Source organism: Rhipicephalus microplus, chromosome 10 (assembly GCF_043290135.1).
Source record: "Rhipicephalus microplus isolate Deutch F79 chromosome 10, USDA_Rmic, whole genome shotgun sequence".
Taxonomy (NCBI): Eukaryota; Metazoa; Arthropoda; class Arachnida; order Ixodida; family Ixodidae; genus Rhipicephalus; species Rhipicephalus microplus.
This window is the reverse complement of record NC_134709.1, coordinates 68,780,675-68,804,806: the sequence shown is the minus strand read 5'-3', so window position 1 is coordinate 68,804,806 and position 24,132 is coordinate 68,780,675. Positions and strand designations below refer to the sequence as shown.

The 24,132-nt window shown below is 46.1% G+C and overlaps 1 protein-coding gene across 1 annotated transcript; it reads left to right on the top strand.

Annotated features, from left to right (window-relative positions):
- The first annotated feature begins 1,729 nt into the window (after window positions 1–1,729).
- LOC142774441 (uncharacterized) lies at window positions 1,730–22,444 on the top strand. Its single transcript, XM_075874793.1, has 3 exons — window positions 1,730–1,869; window positions 20,962–21,035; window positions 21,589–22,444. Exon 3 carries the CDS (start codon window positions 21,718–21,720, stop codon window positions 22,402–22,404), a length of 687 nt encoding a protein of 228 aa, XP_075730908.1. The 5' UTR covers window positions 1,730–1,869; window positions 20,962–21,035; window positions 21,589–21,717; the 3' UTR covers window positions 22,405–22,444.
- The last annotated feature ends 1,688 nt before the right edge of the window (window positions 22,445–24,132 follow it).

Here is a 24,132-nt window from a genome sequence, read left to right as displayed (position 1 = left end):
CGTGACAAGTTCTTGTCGTAAGGCCACCTAGGCAAAGCTTCAAAAGAATCAGCTCATGATTTCAGCCGCTTACTGGCTTCCTTATCTGCGGGTCTGCACGCTAAACAAAAAAAAAGTAATTGTAGCTTCACCAACAAATATTCCTTCCGGGAAACGCTTTAAATGTTTAATAATTCTGATAACACAAGACGCCAAGTGCTTCATTCACAAACTGTTACGTATTTCTAAAACATAACCTAAGCTGCTCATTGCCGCTACGCTGACCACAACTGTGCAGCTCGAGCTCGTTCAAGTGATGGCATACGGGTGCAGGATTTGACGATGCGAGATGTAACGTTGACCATAAACTGGGGCTTGACACTAGCAAAAACTATAAGAAATGTTATATAACGACCACAGCAATGTTTGTGATACTGCAACACGCTGTCGCAAGCTACACGTCACTTTTTAATGAACACCTCAATCGTCCTCATAAAAATATTGAAAGCTGCGGGGTGTAGAAATGGCGAGCGAGCGCCATGTGTCCTTTCACTCTTGGAGTGAAAGGACACAGTAGACACGGTCGGAACAAACCAAACGATACACACCTTTATTTAACTGCTTACGAGAGCCATGCGGTCTGCATCCTGGGGTGAGCAAAGCTTAGATCACGTGGATTGCAGGCCACGCCCGAAGCGAGTGAGTACGGAAGCCTCGTGGGTGGTCGGATTCTCTGTAAATAGCTGCTTCTATCTCTTCGGACTCGAAGAGTCGGGCGTCGTTGCTGTCTGGTATTGCGGCTCGACGCCGGGGCGTCGTCACACCGTTCGGGATGGTGGACGCCGATCGCTCGGTGAGCTGCTCTGTGCGGCTAGCGATAGGGTCACCTTACAGAGTGGATGTCTCTTTGCGGCTGCCTCTTCTGCGCCTAGACTGGGTGCTGGGTGGATGCCGGTTGTTGCCGAGCGACTCATTAGGCCTAAGGCTCTGCGCAGCCACCTGTCGCACGGGGCACAACTAAGTCGATCGTGGCGTTGCGGTGTTGTACTCCGCTTCCCTCACTTTTCTAAATGCGAAGCATTTCTTAGCGAACTTCGGCGACTTTGAGCGTATCTATCTATCTATCTATCTATCTATCTATCTATCTATCTATCTATCTATCTATCTATCTATCTATCTATCTATCTATCTATCTATCTATCTATCTATCTATCTATCTATCTGTCTATCTATCTATCTATCTATCTATCTATCTATCTATCTATCTATCTATCTATCTATCTATCTATCTATCTATCTATCTATCTATCTATCTATCTATCTATCTATCTATCTAGCTAGCTAGCTAGCTAGCCACCTACGACTTTTAGCTCTCCTGGCCGTTTCGATAATGGTATCGATACCAAATTTGTTAGGCCATAACTTGACTATATGAAGAACGTATTTGACTAGTCATAACATGAAAATCATGACATATATCTCATGAATGTCATTTCATGTCATGAATGCCATGACATGCCGGGCGTGGAACCGGCGACATGGCAGTGCTCTTAATCTCGTTTTTGCTGCTCCCGCAGGCTCGTGTCGTAATCAGTCCCTTGGGCGGGGATGCTTCAGCTGATTTTACCGTCGGCAATGCGCGCGGGCTTCATGACACGGAAACAGTTTTGCGGCGGTTACTTCCAGCAACGATGGATTCACAGAAATGTTCGGCACTGACAGAAATGCACTTTCCATCGCTTTTCAGCTGCCAACCATGGACACTGACTGGGCGGTGCCGGCGTGGCTGGTGACATACGGCTACAAATAGACTGTAGCGGCACATCTTCGACGGAGCATGGAACCGGAGACATGGCAGTGCCCTTAATCTCGTTTTTGCAGCTCACGCAGGTTGGTTCTTCCCACCACATTTGTGGTTTGTGTCATTTTGTTCCGCCGGTTCCGACCCAGTGTTCTTTGCCATTGAAGTGCTCGCATCGTGAGAGGTCGCACAGAATGATTCGCAGACGGCAGTTTTTAATCTTGTTCATCTTGTTATTATGCGGGGGCGACGTGGAGCGCAACCCAGGGCCTTCAAATGCACAGGTGGAGCGCTTATTCGAAGGACAGGCTGCAATTATTTCCAAATTGTCAGCAATTGAGGAAAACCAAAAACAAACCAATGCTGATATAACTGAATGGAAAACACGCCTGTATTCGTTAGAAAAAAAAATGTCCCGAACCTAGAAGAATAGCGAATAACAATAGATAACGTAAAGTAAAAACAGAAAGAGGAGCAAGGTGCGATGTCCTTTGTTCTCCGGAAGGTAGAAGGCCTTGAAAATCGGCAAAGGCGTGGAACTTTACTCTTCTACGAGATACAGGACTCAGTGGCAGGCGAGACTAATGCTCAGGCTGAGGAGCTAATCCTTAATCTGTGCAGCACAAAACTTGGGCTCACTTCTGTGAAAATAGAGCGTGCCCATAGAATAGGGCCATACAATGCAAATAAAACACGACCAGTAATAGTCACATTTGCTTCCTTTAAAACACGACAGCAAGTCTTGACGAAACTTAAGTGGGACTGCATACGGCATTTCTGGAGATTTTTTCACGCACAGTTCGTGAAAATAGAAAAAAAATCTTTGGGCATACGCAAAATATAATGGAAAGGAAGGCGAAAAATCCGTTTGAACATTTGATACCCTATATCTGGGTGATAAACGATGTCGGATTGACAGCACTACAGGTGACGTAATTCAAATGTGACCACCGTTGCATGCAGTCTTCTGTGATGCATCAACTAAGACTACTCATCGTCAATTGCAGAAGTCTTAGAAATAAGGTTGATGGCTTTCACGTGCTGTTAAGTTCTGTTCAGCCTGCAGTTGTATTAGGCACTGAATCATGGCTCGATGCCACTATACTTGATAGAGAATTGTTCCCCGTTGGGTATCACTGTTTTAGGCGGGACCGTGAATCTAGGGGTGGTGGTGTATTTATTCTCGTACGATCAGACTTGCCTTGTGTTCGAGTTGATTGTGTTTTGGAATGTGAATCTGTATTTTGCAAGTTGCGGGCTGATAATGGTCAATGTTTTCTCATTGGTTCTTATTATCGAACACCTGGTGCCTCTTGTCAGCAGTTTGCTCAATTGACTACTTTTCTTGAGACGGTTCAGTGTGATCACATTATACTGGGAGGAGATTATAACCTTTCCGATTTGGACTGGGGGTCGGGTAATTGTGTCGCAGGTGGTACAACAGGTGGTTTATACAAAGCTTTCTTTGAATTTATGCATGAAAACAGTCTGCATCAGTTGGTAAGATATCCTTCCCGTAATGATGATACTGGTAACGTGCTCGATTTGTTGCTTTGTGATGCACCGAACATTATTTCAGATATATGTGCTTTGCCCAACATAAGTGATCATAAAGTTATTGTAGCGGACGCTACATTTCGAAATGTGTGTGTATCGAAAAAAAGCCCCTAGAACAGTGTAGGCATATAACAGGGCTAACTACGCTGCACTAAATCTAGCTCTTGAATCCTACTTTCCTACTTTTGACACATTGGCAGATGAGTTAAACGGAGAAGAGTTATTGGGAGTACTTAAAGAGAAGCTTTTTGAACTGCGTGCTAAATTTGTTCCCGTTCGAACACTCTCTTCCAAAAGTTCGAAAGATAAACCGTGGTTTAACAGGCAACTCAGTTCTTTATTAGGAAAAATCAGAAGAATCTATTGGCTTAGCAAGACTTGGAAGTCTGATAGTCGCTACATACAATTAGCAGAGTTAAAACGTAGTTTTAGACAGCTCACTGGATCAGCCAAACAAACATACTTCGCTCACTTAGGCCAGAGGTTGGCAGACGATCCGAAGGAATTTTGGAAAAACGTTTAAAGAAACGGTAAGGAGGAAACTTCTGTTACACCATTGCACTGGTCCGACCGAATTATAATGATGATCCGAGTAAGGTCGAAGTTTTTGTTAATTACTTTTCATCGGTATTTTAGTGTGCTTTTTCAGATGCTGGTGCAGCTACAATGAATTATTTTTCTGTCCAAGTCGACAAAATGTCTGGGGTTGTGTTTAGTGCGACGGAAGTCAAGAGATTATTGCAAGGCTTGAAACACACGAAAGCGAGTGGTCCGGATGATATTCCGGCATCATTTCTTATTAACTGTTCGGGCGCTCTGCGTTTATATTTTTGTCGTTTATTTCAAAATTCCTTAAAGGACGGCATTGTTCCCGGAGACTGTAAGTTGGCCGCGTGGTACTAATCACAAAAAGTGGACAGAGAGACAGAGTTGAGAATTATAGGCCAGTGTCGTTAACTAGTATTGTAGGCACAGTTATGGAACATGTGATTTATAGCAGCATCATGTCCCACCTTGTTGCAAATGACCTTCTTCTTCGTAGTCAGCATGGGTTGAGGCAGGGCTTATCTTGTACGACGCAATGGGTAGAATTTACTCATGACCTTGCCTCAGCTGTCGACAAGCAGCAAAGTACTCACTGTATATTTTTGGATTTCAGAAAAGCTTTTGACGTCGTTACGCATAGTCTCTTGATCGCTAAACTTCGATAATTCAAATTGGATGATAGGTTTATTGCTTGGATAGCTGAGTATCTTCGCTCAAGGCAGATGTCTGTGGCTCTGAACAGTTGTTCCTCTAAATATGTTGCTGTGATCTCTGGTGTACCACAGGGATCAGTCTTAGGTCCGCTTTTATTTTTGTTGTTCATAAATGACATCACTTTCGGTATCATATTATCATTTAGAATGTTTGCAGATGACTGTATAGTATATAGGGCTATCAATAGCTACCTTCACAGAAAAGCCCTGCAAAACGATTTAAATTTATTTGCCGCATGGTGTGAAAATTGCAAAATGTCGTTGAATGTGAAAAAAAAAAGCGTCCACGTCACCTTTACCAGTAAACTCTCGCACTGCAGAATTCAATACACGATTAATAACGTCAATCTTCAACATGTCACGGAATATAAAAATCTAGGCGTATTTTTCACTGCTGATTTGCGATGGAATAAACATGTCACTTAGGTTAGGAACAAGGTGGTAAGAACATTAGGTTTTCTGAAACGTAACTTCAGTAGTTTACCACAAAAACTTACAGAGCAGCTCTATTTTGCACACGTCCACAGTATACTGCAGTATGCGTGCGTCTGCTGGGACCCGTATACTAAGGAACTTACAGATAAACTTGAAAAAATGCAGTATAGAGCAATTCGATTTGTCCTTGGAAATTACGACAGTATGCTTAGTGTGACCGACAGCAGAATAACATTAAATTGGGATCTTCTTGTAAACCGTCGTCGAAACCTCAGATTACAATTCTTTCATAGCATTTGGATCATCAGGCAATTGCATTTACAACCACTCAACTATGTTTCTCAAGGACGCGATCATCACTTGAAAATACGCGAGACTGCTATTGGGGGTGACGCCTTTCGCTACTGTTTTTTTGTCCGAACTATAAGAGAATGCAACACTCTGCCGCCATAAATAGTCTCTATTGATCCAAGTGATGATTTTTCCATGCTTTATGAATGTTTTTTATGTGTTTGATCATATGTACTTTACCCTCCCTGCCGTAATGCCTTATGACGAAGAAGGTACTTAATAAAAAATAAATATAATTTACATTTCATAGTCCTGCAGCGCTAGCGGTGGCTTCATTCACATGACATGTTAAAAATCTAGTATGGTATGGCATGATTGCATGGCGAACACTAGCGACAGACCCTAACATGAAAATCATGGCATGTGGGTCATGTAACAACATGACTACACGCCACGCTCAGGATGCGCTCGCGGCCATTTCGCTAGCGTCACATATACCAAGTTTGGTATACCAGTACGTGAATGATGACGCAAATATGAGACTGGTGGAAACATCATAATCATGAGATGCGTGTCATGTAACAACCTGACTACATGCCACGCTCATGGTGCGCTGGCGGCCGTTTCGCTAGCTTCACATATGCCAAATTTGGTATTACGTAACGCCAATGGTTGACGAAGGTATGTGACTGGTGCAAACATGGTAATCATGAGGTGCGTGTCATGTGAGAACATGACTACATGTCACAGTGAAGGCGCCAATACGTTTCGACGTGACGCGGTGTTCGTGCTCACCGGCGTTCATTTCGTCGCGTCACGCTGGCGTTGCTGTGCCAGGCGCCGGTCCTGCCATATACTCGCAGGCGCTTTCCGCGCTGCGTTCCTTTGACACTTGCGCGTTTCAGCATGTCCGGCGTCCCTTCGTCACGAAAAGAGGGAGACGCAGTGTTGTCTGGGTAACGCATCGACGCGAAATGCAGCATGCCACATTTCGCTACGGTTGCCGTCGGGCCGCGCCGACGGACGCTGGTCGCGCTTGGTGTCAGACTATATAGTGCTCGGGTTTTGCTGACGTAGCGTCGCTGTGCCCAGCGTGCGCGCGCGTAAACGCTACATTGGAGTATATTGGGCCCTTCATGACGCGCTCGCGGCTGTTTTGTTAGCTCCACATACACCAAATTCGGTGTTACGGGATGCCAATAGATGACGAAATATATGTCTGGTGCGAACTTGATAATCCTGACACGCGTGCCATGTAAGAACATGACGACATACCACGCTCATAGCGTGTTCGCGGCCTTTTCGCTAGCTCCACATATACTAAATTTGGTATCACGTGACGTGAATAAATAACGAAGGTAAAATACACATCCAAACATGATAGTCATGACACAAAAATTATGTGTGGCATGATTTAACTTCACCTCGTAACGTTGTGCTGATTTTAAAAAGACATATCAACATTTCTCATTCGCGCTTCGCATATCATCGATTCCCACTGTACGTGGGATGTGCCAATTTTTTTTAAATGCCAAGCATTTTTTAGCGAACTTCGGTGACTTTGAGAGTATCTATCTATCTATCTATCTATCTATCTATCTATCTATCTATCTATCTATCTATCTATCTATCTATCTATCTATCTATCTATCTATCTATCTATCTATCTATCTAATCTCTATATCTCTATATCTCTATATCTCTATATCTCTATATCTCTATATCTCTATATCTCTATATCTGTCTATCTATCTATCTATCTATCTATCTATCTATCTATCTATCTATCTATCCGCCTACGACATTTAGCTCTCCTGGCTGTTTCGATAATGGTATCACTACCAAATTTTGTATGGCATAACATAACTGTATGAAGAACCTATTTGACTAGTCATGACATCGAAATCGTGACATGTATGTCATGAATGTCATGTTTTACGTTTCATGGTTCTGCAGCTCTTGCGGTGGTTTCGTTCACATAGCATGTCGCAAAACTGGTATGGTATGACATGATTGCATGGCGAACACAAACGACAGATCCTACCATGAAAATCATGACATTCGTGTCACATAACGACATGACTACATGCCACACTCATGATGCACTCTCGGCCGTTTCGCTAGCGTCACATATACCAAATTCGGTATTATGGTACGTGAATGGATGACGAAGGCATCTGACTGGTGCAAAAATGATAATTATTAGATGCGTGTCATGTAGAAAAATGACTACATGCCACAGTCAAGGCGCCAATACATTTTGACGTGACGCGGTGCACGTGCTCGCCGGCGTTCGTTTTGACGCGTCATGCCGATGTTGCCACGCCAAGCGCCGGTCCTGCTACATACTCGCAGGTGCACGCAGCGCTGCATTGTTTTGACGCATGCGCGTTTCAGCGCGTCCCGAGTCCCTCTGCCACAAAAAGAGGGAAACGCAGTGTTGTCTGGGTAATGCATTGGCGCGAACTGCAGCATGTTGTACCAGTTGCCGTCGGGCCGCGCCTACGGACGCTGGTCGCCCCAGGCGTCAGACTATAGAGTGCTCGGGTTTCACTAACGTATAGCGTCGCTACGTTATATATTGGGCCCTTCATGATGCGCTCGTGGCCGTTTTGGTAGCTCCACATATATCATATTTGGTGTTACGTGATTTCAATGAATGACGAAATATATGACTGGTGCAAACATGATAATACTGACACGCGTGTCATGTAAGAACATGGCAACATACCACGCTTGGAGCGTGCTCTTGGCCGTTTCGCTAGCTCCACATATACTAAATTTGGTATCAGGTGACGTGAATAGATGACGAAGGTAAACGACACAATCAAACATGATAATCGTGACACAGAAGTCATGTACGGCATCATTCCCCTCTACCTCGTAACTTTGGCCCGATTTTAAAGTGACATATCAACATTTCTCATTCGTGCTTCGCATATCATCGATTTCCGCTGTACGTGGGATCTGCCCTTTTTTTTATTTTGCGGTGCACGAGTTATGAAAAGTGATGTTTGTGTTATTTTGATGGGTGTCTCGGCTGCCACCTTTGTATTCGCTAGAAGTACTGACCGTCGTACCACGTGGGTGAAAAGCCCGAAGCTCCCTTTCCTAGGCTCTGCTCCATTGTTTCTGTCGAGTGTGTTTTGGAATGCACGTACGTAGCGGGAGTGATGCAACCCACAGCTGGATGTCTTCTGCACATCGTCAGCGCCGCTGGCCAGGAATGCGGTCGTAAGGTCGGGTGATGTACATGCCTGGGACCTGCGCAACTGCCTGCAGTCCGGGCACCCTCGTGAGTGCTGATCGCAACCAGGAGACGTGTAGGCGCTAGTGACGATTCGTCGCGCCGACGGCAACGTTGCTGTTGCGGGACCGGTACTGACGTGAAGTCGAGCCGGACAGTGCAGCAAAGTGGACGGGCGGTGATGTGGTTGTGTACGGACATTATATAGGGACTGTTGCAAATTGTGTAGAAGACCAGGAGCGACGTTATCATCATCGGGGTCACTGTTAGCAATAAAAAGAAATCAACGGATGGGCTTCGCCATGGGCACGGTGGCTCGTTCTTTCCTCAAAATTTTGGTGCTGAAACCCGGAGGAAGGACCTTCACAGGTGAGACGGAGTGGACTTCATGAATTTCGACCGCAGTCGTAGCATCGAGGACTTCAGTGAAGCTGCAGGGGCTAAAGCTGATGTGCGAGGCCTAACCACCGCCGAGACCTGGGAGCGCGACTCCGGTTGCAACTGAGACAATTAGGAGCATGAATGAACTGACGTGAGTACAGGCATCGTCTGGAGGTTCGCGAGACGGGAATCTTCATGTCTACTTCGGCTCCATCCTGACTCACCTTTCACAACGGCCGCGTGATATTCACAAGGCAAGACAGTCCATAGGTCAACGAAGTACATCTTGGCAGTGCAGACCCGTGAGTGCAGGCACCGTCTGGAGGCTCGCGAGGCGGGAGCCCTCACGTCTTCTCCGGCTCAGTACTGACTCGCCCTTCATGACGATGGCCCGATATGCACAAGATCACGAAGAATGACAGCCCGACAAGTGACAGATATTCGTTGTGCGAACCTCCTGTGATAGATGCCATAACGACTCCGACTTCGCCTCGTGACACGGCCAGCCAGTGACTTCTCACGTTTCCGGCACTGGACCGGATCATGGAGGCCCTCTACGAAAGGCGGAGCCAAACACGCAAGGCCATCACGCAGGTCATCGCAGACGTCGAACGTCTTCGGCAATCGGATTGCCCACCAATCTTGAGTTACAACGTATTCACCGAGTCTTGATTGAGCATTATGATGAACTCAAAAGAATTGACCAGAAAATAGAGGATGCAGTTGACATCAATGATTTGGAAGCCGAGATGGAGGAGGGGGTATTTTATGAGCGTCAGATCATTCTAGCGAAAGTGAAAACCAAATAGAAAATTGCCGACGCATTAAAGGTACGGCAGGCTCGTTTGGAGACAACAAGAGTACAGATCAAAAAAGGAGCAGAAAGAAAGGCACTCTCTGCGTCTGTGTCACCACCATCCAGGCAAGGCCTATTAGACAGCAAGTTGTAGCACAGATGCCAGTCGAGTCAGCCTGAGGACGTATTATTGAGCATGGTGGAAGCCAATCGATCAGAACCTTCACTGAAGTAACGGCCATCGAAGGAGCCTGCGCAGAACAACCGCTACTTACAAGGACCCAGTCAATGCCTGCAGAGCTGTCGTCAGCGTGCCATACCTTTGAACCTGTTGTCAAGACATCTACATCACCGGTGTTCGAGGTGGAAGGCATTCCCATGATTGAAAAGGAGGAAGACTTTGTAGACCCAAAGGGCCACCCACTAGATGTCGAGGATACGTCCAAGCCAAGGCTGGCAGATTTAGACGTTGTAAAGTCCTCATCACCCTGCGTACAAGTGCCCGATGGAGGAAAATCAAGGTCAATTCTCAAAGTGGCAAGAAACAGAAAAAAGAAACAAAAGGCCACGACGACACAAAAGCCAGCCCCTTGCGCTGCTGAAAGCTTAGGTTTTCGAGAAAGCTACAGAAGTTAATATTGAAGAGAGTGTGCAAGGCACATGTTATTTCCGCAAGGTTGATAAATGCCGACTCAGCGCAACAGCAGCGAATGAGAGAGACAGCGAATGAAGGCGGAAGCAGATGGGTTACAAGGTAAATGCAGCAACGAACAGAAAGCAAAGGAAAAGGTTACTCAAGTATAGCTACACGAGGTCTTTCTGGAAGGTTCTTATCTGCGAGTTTTCATGACAAGGAAACTTGCTCAATGACAATGCAGGCTCATCAAGGTCAACGCGTTCAGAAGCACGAGTGTGGAACAAGCGCCGAAAGCACCACTGGAAAAGCAGGCGCGGTTGGATATCACAGATTTTCCCACATGGACTGACCTGGACATACAAGTACTCTTGAACAGCGTGTGCTTCGAAGTTGGTGTGTATTAATGTTCTTCATGAACAAGTGTTGATTCGGGGGCGCGGAGGATGTTAAATATTGTGTGAATGACGAAGATAGTCATTATAATCATTAGGGAATCAGACCGGTGTTCGGAATAAAGAAGAGGTTGACGGGTCGGTTTCACCATGGGCACGGCGGTTCGTCCTTTTCATAACATTTTGATCGCCAAAATGTTGATCACTAAAACGAATCACCAAAATATTGAGGAGAGGACGAGCCACCATGCCCATGGTGAAGCCCACCCGTCGACCTCTTCTTTATTCCGAACACCCATCTAATCCCCTAAAGATGATAGCGACAATCTTCGTCGTTCCCACAATATTTAACATTCTCATGGGTGTTCATGTTGTGTTGGAGCTTGTGTAGCTGATTTCTTTGTTTTTCGGAATATGGTTTGAATTAAGGTTGGGGGTAGTGGGGGTGCTGACACCCCCTGTAAGGTTGTTGCGCTGCGTGGCGCACACGTCTCGCCTTAAAAGCCGCATTTCGTGTTACAACTACCGGGTGGTGGGTGGCGTTGTGTTCGCGAACGGTGATCACCACTATCATCATCATGGTTGGTAGTGGTAACGCCAGCGGTGACCCTTGGCGGAAGGCAAGCCTTGGTGGCGGGCGAGAGAGTTGAGCGATTCTCTTTTGCGCGTGGCGGTTGCCGCGAACGGTTCTCTCTAGCGTGGGTCCCCGGTGCGTGGCACCGCGGCTTTCGCGTCCGGGGCCCTCGTGGTAAGTCAAGCTTTGGCGACGCCGCCTTGGGGGTGTCATTGTGTTTGTCCTGTTTTGAAGTGTATGGTAATATAGTGTAAGGACGTCCTAGTGGGTTAATTAAAATTGATGTTTAATAATTTGGGGGACGATATTGTTCTAAAGCAGTTAAATGAGTGTGTGTCATTTGGTTTGTTCCGACCATGTCTACTGTGTCCTTTCACCCCAAGAGCATGGCATGGCGCTCGCTCGCCATTTCGACACCCCACAAAGCATGCACACAAATCAGATATTCTCATTTTACTACCTATTGCTCCAGAATTAGTTGGTGTTGACAAAATGCACACTGCACTCTTACATCATCGACTTCAGTGTCTTGCCGAATGTCAACTTCACAATCCATTCTTTTTTTTCCTCGCTGCATCTCTTGGCAAGACGTGGAGGCTGAATCTTGTCGACGCTCTCTTTGTACAATACGACACGCAGCACGTAAGATTACTTTTGAAGCCTTTAAATTTGGTCATTTCATGCCAACTTCGGCAATTCGAGAGGGGGGGAAATAATAACGACTCGAAGAAGAAAAAAAAGCAAACGCACCTTTGGAGCGCCCCTGTCCCGCCGCCACTCGACACTCTTTGAAAAAATTACGCTGGTGGCCGCGGGATGGCGTAACAGTCTACGGCGCTTGCGAATAGCTCACCTTGTGTTGTAAAGTTTTTTTGTCGGCTTAAACTTTTGCGCCGCTTCTATACAAACGAGAACCTACAAGCCCAACTCTGCCTTCTGTATCATTACTGTTCTGTAGTTGTGGTACACTGTTACAGTTCGCTTCCGCAGCCGTTTTACGAAATATGGCAACCAGTCATTACCTATAGAAGCGTCCATCCACAAAGCTACCGTCTACGCTGAACATGCCGTCTAACATGGCCGCTCCAATGCCGACATAGAAGAGAAAAAACTGCGCCCACCTTCCCGAAAGGGATCGAGAGGATTTCTGGCCCCGAGAGGGCAGGGCGTAGTAAATTTAGTGCCAAAAATAATGACGAGACGAGAATTTGTTGAGTAACCATTTAGTAGACAGTTTTAGTAGTGCGGAATGGTGCTACGTACGCATCACGCAAGCGCCTTGCGTTACGGGCCATCGTTAGCCACGAATGGGCTTTAGTACCCGCGTACGTAACAAACGTGAAGCGTGTTGCGCCATCTGGTAGATTAATATAGAATTACGTGTTGTTGAAGGCCAATTTGAGCCAATCCTAGTGTGCTGGCCAGATTATTACCATATTTTTAGCCGCTGTGGTATTGTTAGCCACCGGTGCTCGCCTTTGATGCCGCCCCTTTGCTAAACGAAGTCTCGCACTGTCGCGAACGTGTTAGAGAGTGCCGCGACCACCTCATACGTACGCACGTCACCTACGCGGCTACTACGTAGTAGCCGCGTGCGTGACGTGATACGTGTGCGTTGTGGTCTGTGCATGCGCACTGCGCAAAATGGGGCGTCCTTACGTACGTAACGCCTCTATGTACGATACGTTACTTAGCGTCCGCGTACGTGACGTGATAAATGTGCGTTGCATTCTGCGCATACGCACTGCGCAAAACGGGGCATCCTTACGCACGCAACGCTGCCACGTACGATACGTTACGTAGCGGCCGCGTACGTGACGTGATACGCGTGCGTAGCGGTCTGCGCATGCGCACTGCGTGAAACGGGGCGTCCTTACGTACGCAACGCCGCCACGTGCCATGCGTAAGCTGTACTAAAACTCTATTTACACACTCCTCAGCCAGCGAGTGGTCGAGAGTGAGGCGCCTGTTTCACTCCATTTATATATACGTACGAGCGAGCGGACGGGAAGGTGTTGATGTGGCGCAGGGAGGAGAGACAGCGAACAGCGAGAGGAGTGGTGAAGCACTACGCACACTCTCTCCACACACGCAGGAGCTCCGCCAAACTTCTTAGTGTAGAACTCTCGCAATGCGAGCGCCCTTAAACGCCAGAGTACACTCCACCTCTCCACTCACTCATCAATACTCCGCCCGCACCACCTGCTCCGGTTGCTAGGGGCGAGGACAAGCGCCCGCGCCCGCAGCTGTTGCTATGGGAGAGAGAGTGATAGCGGAGAGATAACACCTGCCGGCGCGCGGAAACCGACAGACGCCTGACATGCCCCGACTAAGAAATGCATGCGCATTTTAAAAAAAATAAGGAAAAAGAAACTGCAACCACAAGCCTACTTCTTCTGAAACGGGAACCTCCTTCTGCTCCAGGCGAGAACCGGCGCCTTCAGCATGGTACGCTCGAGTTTGAACGGAAGAGTTGTGCCTCCTACTTCTTTACACGCCCATTATGGAGCAGTGGAAGGCATGAATGGTCAGCTAGGTCCCCGAACGGTGCAGAACGAAGCCCTCGATCATGTCAGGCAGGTGGCTTAGGCCAGTGATAGAACCGCCAAAATAGGAGCTCCCCCTTTGTATTTTCTTCTGATTTACAATTCGCTCCGTTGGCTCCATGTCGTCATGAAATGCTATATTTTGTTCTATGCTCTTCGTCGGAATCCACAGCATGCTCCTGTTTCTTATGGCTCAGCTTTAGAATTCTCACGTGACGCTCTCTTCATTTTTCCCACTAGTCACCAGCGGGTGCACGTCCCCCCCCCCCCCCCATTCCATTGGTTATGTTTTGTTTGTTGCTCTTGTTGGTGTTTTTGTAGCTTTATTCTGACGGTATTCGAGCTTAAGGCAGTCCAACATAAGCAGGAAATACGTATTCTGCGTTGACAGGTGACCGAGACGCCTCACTGGCAAAACGTACCAATCCAGTCCGCTTTAATTGTTTATTGACAATTGTAAATGTAAGAGTACAAATGTCAACGCGTGACGCTGTAAGAAACGCACTTCAACATGAAAAAAAATGACAGATCCGACGTACAGTGAAAATCAATGATAGGCGACACACGAATGAGAAATGTTTATGTCACTTTAAAACTTGTCAACACGTTCTAACAATCTAGGAGTGTGGTGATCGATTCCTTCCTTACTCCTTTTCAAAATTAACAATTTCCTTTTATATTAACCAGCTGTTTCATGGCCATCCTCCGGGGGGGGGGGGATGAGCCAAAGGAATAAGCAAGCAAAGAGAGGAGTTCTTGTTGAGGTGCCAATACAATAACTGTTTGATCACCAATAGATTTGATTTTCTTGGTAGCTCTATGAAGTGCCCGTAATAAGTATCCACGTTTTTAAAGCCTTTTATTCAGACCTAAATAGGTTGTCCTCGCGGCTTAATTGTCGCCACATCTTGGCCAACATAAATTGAAGCTAGAAGAAATATTTTCCTGCAGGCAATATTTAGAGCAATGGTGAAGAAATCTGTGTAGTGGACGTTGTTGGCACACATTGATAGTAAAACACAGTGTCCAAACACAAAAAAAAACAGACAGTGATCTCACTAGTTTCATCGCACTCTTCTTTGGTGTTTTTGCGCTGTTTTTTCACTTCGAATTTCAAGAAGCCGCCCGTGAGCTATGTTACCTGCACAACCGTTCCACTAGTGCCCTATTAGACACAACGTACTTCTTTTCGCTCCCTGTGATTAATAGGGGTTGAAATTTGAGCTCATTTTTTTTTTTTCAGACAGTATATTAAAGAGAACACACAATCATATGAAGAAGAGTACGATGAATGCTGTTAGAAGTGACTGTAATGCAAATGTGAATAAAGATGCAAGAAACAAGTTGCCGCTGGCAGGGAACGAACCTGTGACCTTCGAATAACGCGTCCGATGCTAACTAGATGACGAAAGGCCTATCTGATGCGCAATATGGCTTTGGGTGCTTCTTATCAGGAGATAAGGATGCCTTCTGGCCTGTAAGGTATTTTCAATAAATAAATAAACAACAATTAGAAGCCAGGAACGATCAAGGTGTAGGGTAATTTAGAAACTGACAACTGGGAAAGTGGAACAGTTTCGTTGCCGTCACACAAAATTCCGGCCATAAAGTGCCACAGTTTTTGGGATTGTCTGGAGCAGGTATCTTAAGCACGCGGCACGGACACTTCGCTGGTGGCCCGCTTGTGCACAGAGACAAGCTGTAGAAACATTCATGAATTGTATTCACGTCATTTTCTCCCCTGATTCGATTATTATCGCTTTGTTCGGGTAAGCTACAGAGACAGGACTGATACCGAACAAACCTTTTATTAGTGGTTATGTGATAACTATGTGTCAAAATATCGCCGTCGGTCAATAGTTTTTATATCCGAGAAATGTAGTGATTGCGGAGATCAGTGTCAACATCTTTCTAGAAACCGGACGAGAACCACATATCAGACATAAAAAAGAATGGCCTATTCATGTTTACTTTTTGAAGTGCTGTAAAGCATAAGATGTTTTTTTTACTGCGTATTTCACATTTCAAAGTTTAGTAATGGTTGCAGAACTTGGGAACCTTTTGCGAAGTTATTACTTCATACCTTGCCGAAAGCGAAGTGTCTGCAGACCTTGGCTTGAGACCTCAAAACACCTTAATTGGTTGTACTGATCGTAAATTATATGTAAGGACAGCTGCATACACGACACTGCGTGTATTTCACTTCTCGCTATTCGCAAGTATAGGTTAGCTCCTTCCTGAATTGAATTCCTATAGAAAACACTCGCCAGCATTGCTAAAAGTCGGGTGAGTCTACGTTAAGTCGATTTCTCCAGAGAACAGGAAAAATCTAAGATGCCAAACCTTGAATACTCGTGTTCAATGTCACGTTTCGCAATTTCGAAGTAAACTTTACAATTCAAAACTCTGATTTAAAGGGAATCTTGATCAGGCAATGGCGGCAAGTAATTCATTTAAAACAAATAGCTTCACACTGTAACATAGCTGTATCGCTGAAGAAGGTTATATAGGACTTCGAAATACGCGTCTCGTTATTTAGGTGAAATTAGACAGAGTTTACCGTTTGCGTAATAACGGGAGTTAAGGGAATAGCGTTACCGTGTAGCAAACGTTCGTTCCGGACAGCGTCTTATAGTTAAGCGGGATAGCGTTTACGTGGTTACAGTGTTACTAGAATATACTGCGTAGTGGGGTTCAGGAGAGGGCACGCATCTTGCGGTCGCTTGAAGCAGCGAGTGTTGACAGGTTGCGCAGGTGAGCGTGGGCTGTAAGCAAACTTAACACGCCTGGTACGGGGCAGCAGTAGATATGGGCAATTAGAAGCCCCCAGATGTTTCGCTCAAAGAAATACCGAGGGGAAGGATTTAAGGGGAGAGCAAACTTTCCACTGTTTGTTCCAAAATTACTGCAGCGCTATATGCAAATGCATGCGCGTAAAGAAGGCACACAGCGAACAGATAACGCTTAGTTTAATCCAATGCAGTTGTGCGCAAAAAAAGGCCCACATCGATCGGATAACATCTTCATCAAAACCTGCGATCCAAGAACGTGCTCTTAAAAAAGAAAGAAGTCTCAGTAATGCCTATAATAAACCTCGTGATTTTATCTGAAAAGCTTCCAGCGGCTCTCGAACATGGCGCCCCTGCTCATAATCTGAATGTTATTCAGCTCACACTTGTGTGAACTGCAATGGGCCGGCAAATATGCCTTCACTTTTGACAGCTCAGTGTGACCACGCGCACACCTTCTCGTCTCGGCGGCTGACGTCTTGCCGCAGAATATCGGGAATTCGTCGACAACACCGTTGGCACGTTTTGTGTATGACTTTACGTACTTGTTGCCGCAGCCGCCTTTTTTTTGTTCCCACTGTTTCGTATACGTGGGCAACGCTGAGATAGCTTCCGGGAAGAGGAAATAAAAAAAGCAACAATTGGCACGCCGTGCCTGCTTGCAACCTTTCTTGAGGTTGTGTGAAAGCCAGTGCATGTACGGTGCCACCGTCAGCTCTCGCCGTTCTGCGCTCAACCCCAGTTCACGTTTGCAATTCTGGAGGAGCGACTCGGTGGCAGCGTTGAGGGAAACCACCCAAGGTAAACCAATCCCATTGGATTTGAAAACCCTTTTTGCGTGAACGGGACCACGAGCTGTCACTGAAGGGCGAACATCCACCGACCCACTGCGATTCACACAATTGTGAGCCGTATCTGACTGAAATTCAGATTCTGAGATCCACTGCTTGAACTATCGCAAGTTTCACAGCGGAAATTTGCTATGAGATCGGAACACGGGTCACGCGCGGCAGTCCAGTCGTCCGCCGCCGCTATTCGTAACCAGTATTGAAAGAAAAGGAAAAAAACTTGGTAAATAAAAAAACACCAATGCACAACGGGATTCGAACTCGGCTATGCTATATGTATACGTGCCACCCCAGTATCCTACCACTGATCCACAGAACTATAGCCTCAGGCCGGCTTCATGTCGGGAAGGGAACCGCGTTAATATGAGTAGTAAAGCGTGTTTAGAACGTCATAGAAACAAGCAAGCGTCACGCATAGCGTGTTGAGTGGGCCATCCTCTCCCATCTATTAGAAAACTTGTTCTTCATCACCTATTAACTATGGCGCATACACACTTCACGCATAATTCTTCATCGTCGTCAGCCACTGCATAAAAGAAATGCCCCAATATTCCTACCAATAGTGTAGCGGATATCACGCATCTCCGAAGAATGACGAAGGATAGCATAGCGACTGCTGGTCAAGCGTTGTCTCCTCTTTGTATCTTCTGTGAGGAGGAGGAAACAATCAGTCATTCCTTTCTATCCTGTCGCCGGTATACGTCATTGAGAAGAAGATTCATAGCACCACCTCTTCGAAACTTGAGTCTGCAAATATCTGAACCAGTTGTTCTATCATTCGGCGCCTCTACTCTGAGCTACAGTCACAGGGATGTTTACTACGCCATAGAAGAATTTATCAGTCAGATAAAAGAATAGAGAGCTATGTTTTTCAATATTGCAATTGTTAAAATATTATCATCCAGTAAGTATTTGTTGTATGTAACCTCTCCCTAGAAGCGCCCTACAGTCACAGGAAGAAGAATTATCAGTCAGATAAAAGAATAGAACTTCAGATATAGAGCAAGAAAAAGAAGACTAATGCAATCTGCATTGGAGAGAGCAAGAAGAAGAAGAAGAAGAAGAAGAAGAAGAAGAAGAAGAAGAAGAAGAAGAAGAAGAAGAAGAAGAAGAAGAAGAAGAAGAAGAAGAAGAAGAAGAAGAAGAAGAAGAAGAAGAAGAAGAAGAAGAAGAAGAAGAAGAAGAAGAAGAAGAAGAAGAAGAAGAAGAAGAAGAAGAAGAAGAAGAAGAAGAAGAAGAAGAAGAAGAAGAAGAAGAAGAAGAAGAAGAAGAAGAAGAAGAAGAAGAAGAAGAAGAAGAAGAAGAAGAAGAAGAAGAAGAAGAAGAAGAAGAAGAAGAAGAAGAAGAAGAAGAAGAAGAAGAAGAAGAAGAAGAAGAAGAAGAAGAGAAGAAGAAGAAGAAGAAGAAGAAGAAGAAGAAGAAGAAGAAGAAGAAGAAGAAGAAGAAGAAGAAGAAGAAGAAGAAGAAGAAGAAGAAGAAGAAGAAGAAGAAGAAGAAGAAGAAGAAGAAGAAGAAGAAGAAGCAGCACGTGCCTTCTTCGGGTACCTTCTTCGGAACCGAAAAGTTTCCCCAAATTCATTCATGTCACATGAATGAATTGGGGAAAGTCTCCTTTGTCGTACATGAAAACACTACGAGGAGATTGCTTACACGCAGGTATCATAGAAACGTTTCATTCTACAATAACAGAACTATGATCACTAATTCCTGGACCACGGTGTCCTGGACGTACATTTGGTGAAGAATACAGTTTTCATCACTGCTTAGTAAAAGACCTAGTACTGCGTTGAACTATGTTGGTTCGTTCACATATTGCTGTAATTCAAAGACGCGCGTGAGTTTTGGAAAGGCAGAACAATTCAGAGTTTTCTGTGGGGTTACACAGTCGGAATCCCACTTCATATCAGGCAGATTGAGATTCCCCCTCCCCACCCCCGTTATCACGCATTCAGATATTTGCGATAGCATGTCGGAAAGCTGAAGTAATGCTTCACTGCTATGGTCTGCTGGGCGGTAAAACTATCCAAAAACGATGCTGTTTCCCTGGGAAATTGGACGCGGCATCGTACTCATTCAGTTTCATTATGAAAAAAAAACTTCTCCACTAGGAGGGCTACTTGAAATAAAAAACGCACTACCACAATGCCTGTTTCCATTTTTACAGTACCCTGTAAAAACTGTTTCGCCTGCCTCTAAGCTTGGCTGCTGCTATAGGTATGAACGCAATCAATACTTTGAGTGCGTATTGCATTTCTCATTGAAGCCTTCATCTAACATTTCCGGCATTTTGCGTTTTGGTGCAGAGATAGTTCTTTTTATTTGTGCTCTTCACTTCGCGTTATCTTATTGTGGATTGCTTCACACGAAAGATAACTGTTTTTAATGCTTCGCAGCACGTTTGCAAGAAACTTCCTTCTTGGCTCAAGAAATTGAGCCACCGCTCGCGTTATTAGGTTTTCTTTGTGCCGCTACATCTATTCGAATTCACTGCATGAGTGAGATTTTGTGAAACGTGCAGCTATGCTCAGTATTGTTATCTGTGCCGTTCGCAAATTGCTTGAATTTCTAACGAGTACAGTAAGGAGAAGTGGACTATCTAAAAACATATTTTCTAGCTAAATCTAGGACGTAATCTTTGAGTAAACATTTCCTCCTCGTTAACGGCTTGCATAACACCTAAAATTGCGTTGTTTTTGCCGCGGCAAATGATTGTGATTGTTTTTCGCGAAAAGGCGAAGTAAAGTGTGTAGAAGAAAATTAGTGCGAAGGTGGGGAAGAAAACGTAGCCAACTTTTTCTTTTCTTTTTTCGCTTTATGCCAGAGTCAAGTGCTGAGGCAACCATACTGCCACATCGTGTTGTGCACTGCATGTGTAGTTGTGTGCGTTCATTTCAGTTTCGCTCTGCTGTGGTTCTTCTTATATTGTTGTCTGTATGTTTATTTCTTGTGTGTAATTTATAATGATGGTATGGCGGCTGTATTTTCACGTCTCGCAGTGCATTGAAGCTCTCATTGTGCCTGCGTTTATCAAACATTAACAAAGTGGGCATGCGCTTACCAAGAATGTCGCTTGAAAATAAAGGGTTCGCTCCTCCAACGATTCTCATGTTTTAATGGAAATGTGTTCATAGATGCACATTGGCATAGTGAGCTGGCCTTTCTAGCGATTCGGCTTACATGAAGCTCATCAATGCATGCAAACGACGCGTTACAAAATTAAAGTATGGCCTCAGAGATGAGCACGCACGTAGAAGTGGTCTCGAAGGCTGTATAATATTTTTTGTCACCACAAAATGGCCTTCGAGACAGTCTTCTCTACGCTCTGCCATCTCTGAGACTGCGAAGTTTGCTCACAGTCATTCGCTGCGCTGTGAACACTCTAAGGAAGTGTCCCCCCTTAACCTTCTGTATTACTCTATATGCTTGCAGCAAACCCTGGCGCCCACGTTCGCCATCTGCTGACGCCTACCGAAGACTCCAGTTCACACCTGAGCGGTTCCTCGGTAGGGGTTGCTACACAAATGATGTAAAAAGCGTAGTTTATTCCTTTCTTCTTGGTAAAACAGAGGAGAGATCGAGAAAACAGCAAAAATGGAAATTCTGAAACTTTGAGCTGACCAGACGGCAGCGTTTACTTCAACCAACGATTCAGTATCTATGTATCAAGACGCTTTATAATGTTACTACAACGTTATTCATTAGATAACAGGGAGGTGTACGTTCACTGCCTTGAATAAAATTGCAGTCAGGATAGAAAGCGTCCCTGTGGCAATGTCCCAAAACAGACGCACCAATATTTAGCGCAGCTTTCACCGTCATACTAATTCCTATCTTCCAAAACAAAAGAATTGGAAGTCTTTTTTTTTTTGCCTCTCACGGCCTTTCGTTTTCTTTATTTGTCCACTCCTCGCCTAGCTTGCACTGTGTGGGCCAATTGATGTCTGTGGCAATAGGTTTTCCGCTCCTTTTCGTTCTATCTTTCATGACCAATATAGTTTGATCTTTTGGAAGAAGAAAAAAAACGCCGTGGCACTCACGTGACACGTGCTCTTTTAGGTCACGAGGTGCACACGGATAGAACGGCAATCTACGGCTCGAGGCATCAGGCTCGGCTTCCTAATTGCGGCGACCGTTATTCACTCCAGTCGAGGTCTACCCCACGGCCTTGCCCATTCGGTCAAGGTGATGGAAGCAAAGGCCGAAGACGACGGGGCAGAGAATGGAGGGAGCACCGCCACACGAAACACGGGAAGCAAGGCCTCAGAAGGCGGTGCCTCAGCCGGTCCCAGCGCAGGGCCTTCCACCGCAAACCAGGTGAACCACCGATACGCACTGAGAGGCAAGAAACTTGCTGTGGAACCGCAGCATGAAGGCCATCCCGACTTCAGGGCCGGTTCGTCAAACGCCGACCAGACACCGCCGGAATTCAAGACTCCGCCACCGAAAGGAAACACCACCGGCCGGCGCAAAAAGGCTGGCGCTAAAGACAAAGTGGCCTTTGACATGATTCCTGAGAATTCTCTGGTGTCAACAAAGGAAGACCGTGCACCCGCGCCAGCTTGTCATCAGACTCAAGAGATAGTTCACCCGGAGCCGTTCCCGAACCCATCTGCTGCTGACACCAAAGCAGCAGGACGTTTGCCCAGGCCGAAAACCGGTGCAGAGCCGAAAACTGGCGCAGAGAAGCTGCGTGACAAAAATCCGGCCCCTGCAGAGAAGCATACCGGCCATGGAGAAACGGCGGCCTCTGCAAGCTCTGGCCGCAAGACAAAAAGGCTCTTGCGTAGAGACACGTTCGGGGCGTGTTTCTACTTGCCTCCGTGCGATGGGTTCGAGGTCCCAGAGAGCAGTGACAAGCAAGCCAATTCGTGAGGAGTCATTCACTTTTTTGAATAAAGGCGTCGTCGCTGGAGTGGTGCAGAACAAGTGTTCAATTACTAAAAAATGGGTTAATTTTAGGCAAACTTTCTTGTTGTTCACGTTCACCTATTGCTCGTGGCGCATACCCACTTGCTGGCTGCACACCAAGTGCGAGCTCACCTCTCGTGACCACATTTCGTTGTCTTCTTTCTTCTATATTATTCGCATAGATTGTCATGTTGTACTAAGTTAGTACAACGTTACGAGGTGGAGGTAAATGATGCGGTACATGACTAACATGTCATGATTATCATGTTTGGATGTGTCGTTTAGCTTCGTCATCTATTCACGTCACGTGGTTCCAAAATTTGTATATGTGGAGCTAGCTAAACGGTCAAGAGTACGCTATGAGTCGTGTTTCTCGTGTCAGGATTACCAAGTTTGCACCAGTCATATATTTTGTCATCCATTGACGTCACGTAACACCAAATTCGGTATATGTGGATCTAGCAAAACGGCCGCGAGCGCATCGTGAAGGGCCCATTATACTCCAATGTAGCGTTGACGCGTGCGCACGCTGGGCCCAGCAACGCTACGTTAGCAAAATACGAGCACTCAGTCGTCTCACGCCAGGTGCGACCAGCGTCCGTCAGCGTGGCCCGACGCAACCGGCACGAAATGCGACATGCTGCATTTCGCGCCGTTGCGTTACCCAGACAACACTGAGTCTCCCTCTTCTCATTCACAAACTGGCTGTGGCTTGAGAGTAATCGAATACATTCGGCAATTTTTAACCGAGAGACAATCCTACAATCGCATACAGGACAAGGAACATGGCCCTTTCCCCTTAGGAACTAGAGGTACACCACAAGGTGCTGTGCTGTCTCCTTTGTTATTCAATCTGGCCATGATGCACCTGCTGGCTCAGCTGGCTGATGTTCTCGATATAAAACATGAGTTGTAGGCTGAGGACATCACCATCCGGGCCACGCAGGGTGCACTCGGAGATATTGAGGCGAACCCGCAGCAAGCCGCGAGCATATATAGTCGACCGCTATGCCCCCCAGTGTGGCCTCGCCATCTAAATCATAATTCGTGCACATACGCCCCTCACCCAATTGCACAGCCAAAATTGAACTTTCAATGGAAACAGGTCCAATCCCTGAACAAAAACAAGTCCGGGCACTGTGGCTCTTTATTAATCAAAACAGACGGTCAGACACTACATTGGCCAAACTCCGAAAGGTGGGTGTCCAGGTGGGCCGCGTGGTGCGCAGGGTCTATAATAAACGCAGAAGGCTACGGTGCAGAGATGCCTTGTGGCGGCCACATATATTTGGAACCAGTAGGATCTTGTATTCTACACCATACCTCCACCTGCGGAAACAAGGCAAGGATGTAGTTGAAGTCATCTTTCGCAGACTTGTAAAACGAGCCCTCGACCTCCCTGTGAACACCTCTAACCAGTGACTTCTAGGCCTTGGTGTGGTGAATGCGTTTCGGGAACTTCGAGAGGCCCACTTCACAAATCACTACACTCGACTTTCACAGACGGTAGCGGGGCGCCGCCTATTATCCCGCCTACACATACAACACGTTTTCATCACGGAAGATCGCGTTCAACTCCCAGTCGAGTGGAGATGCGCCCTCGACGTGCGTCCTCTTCCAAACAGTATGACAAAAGAATATCACTATGGCCCGCGCTTGGCGCAGGCGGAAGCCCTGGCCCGCTATTATGAA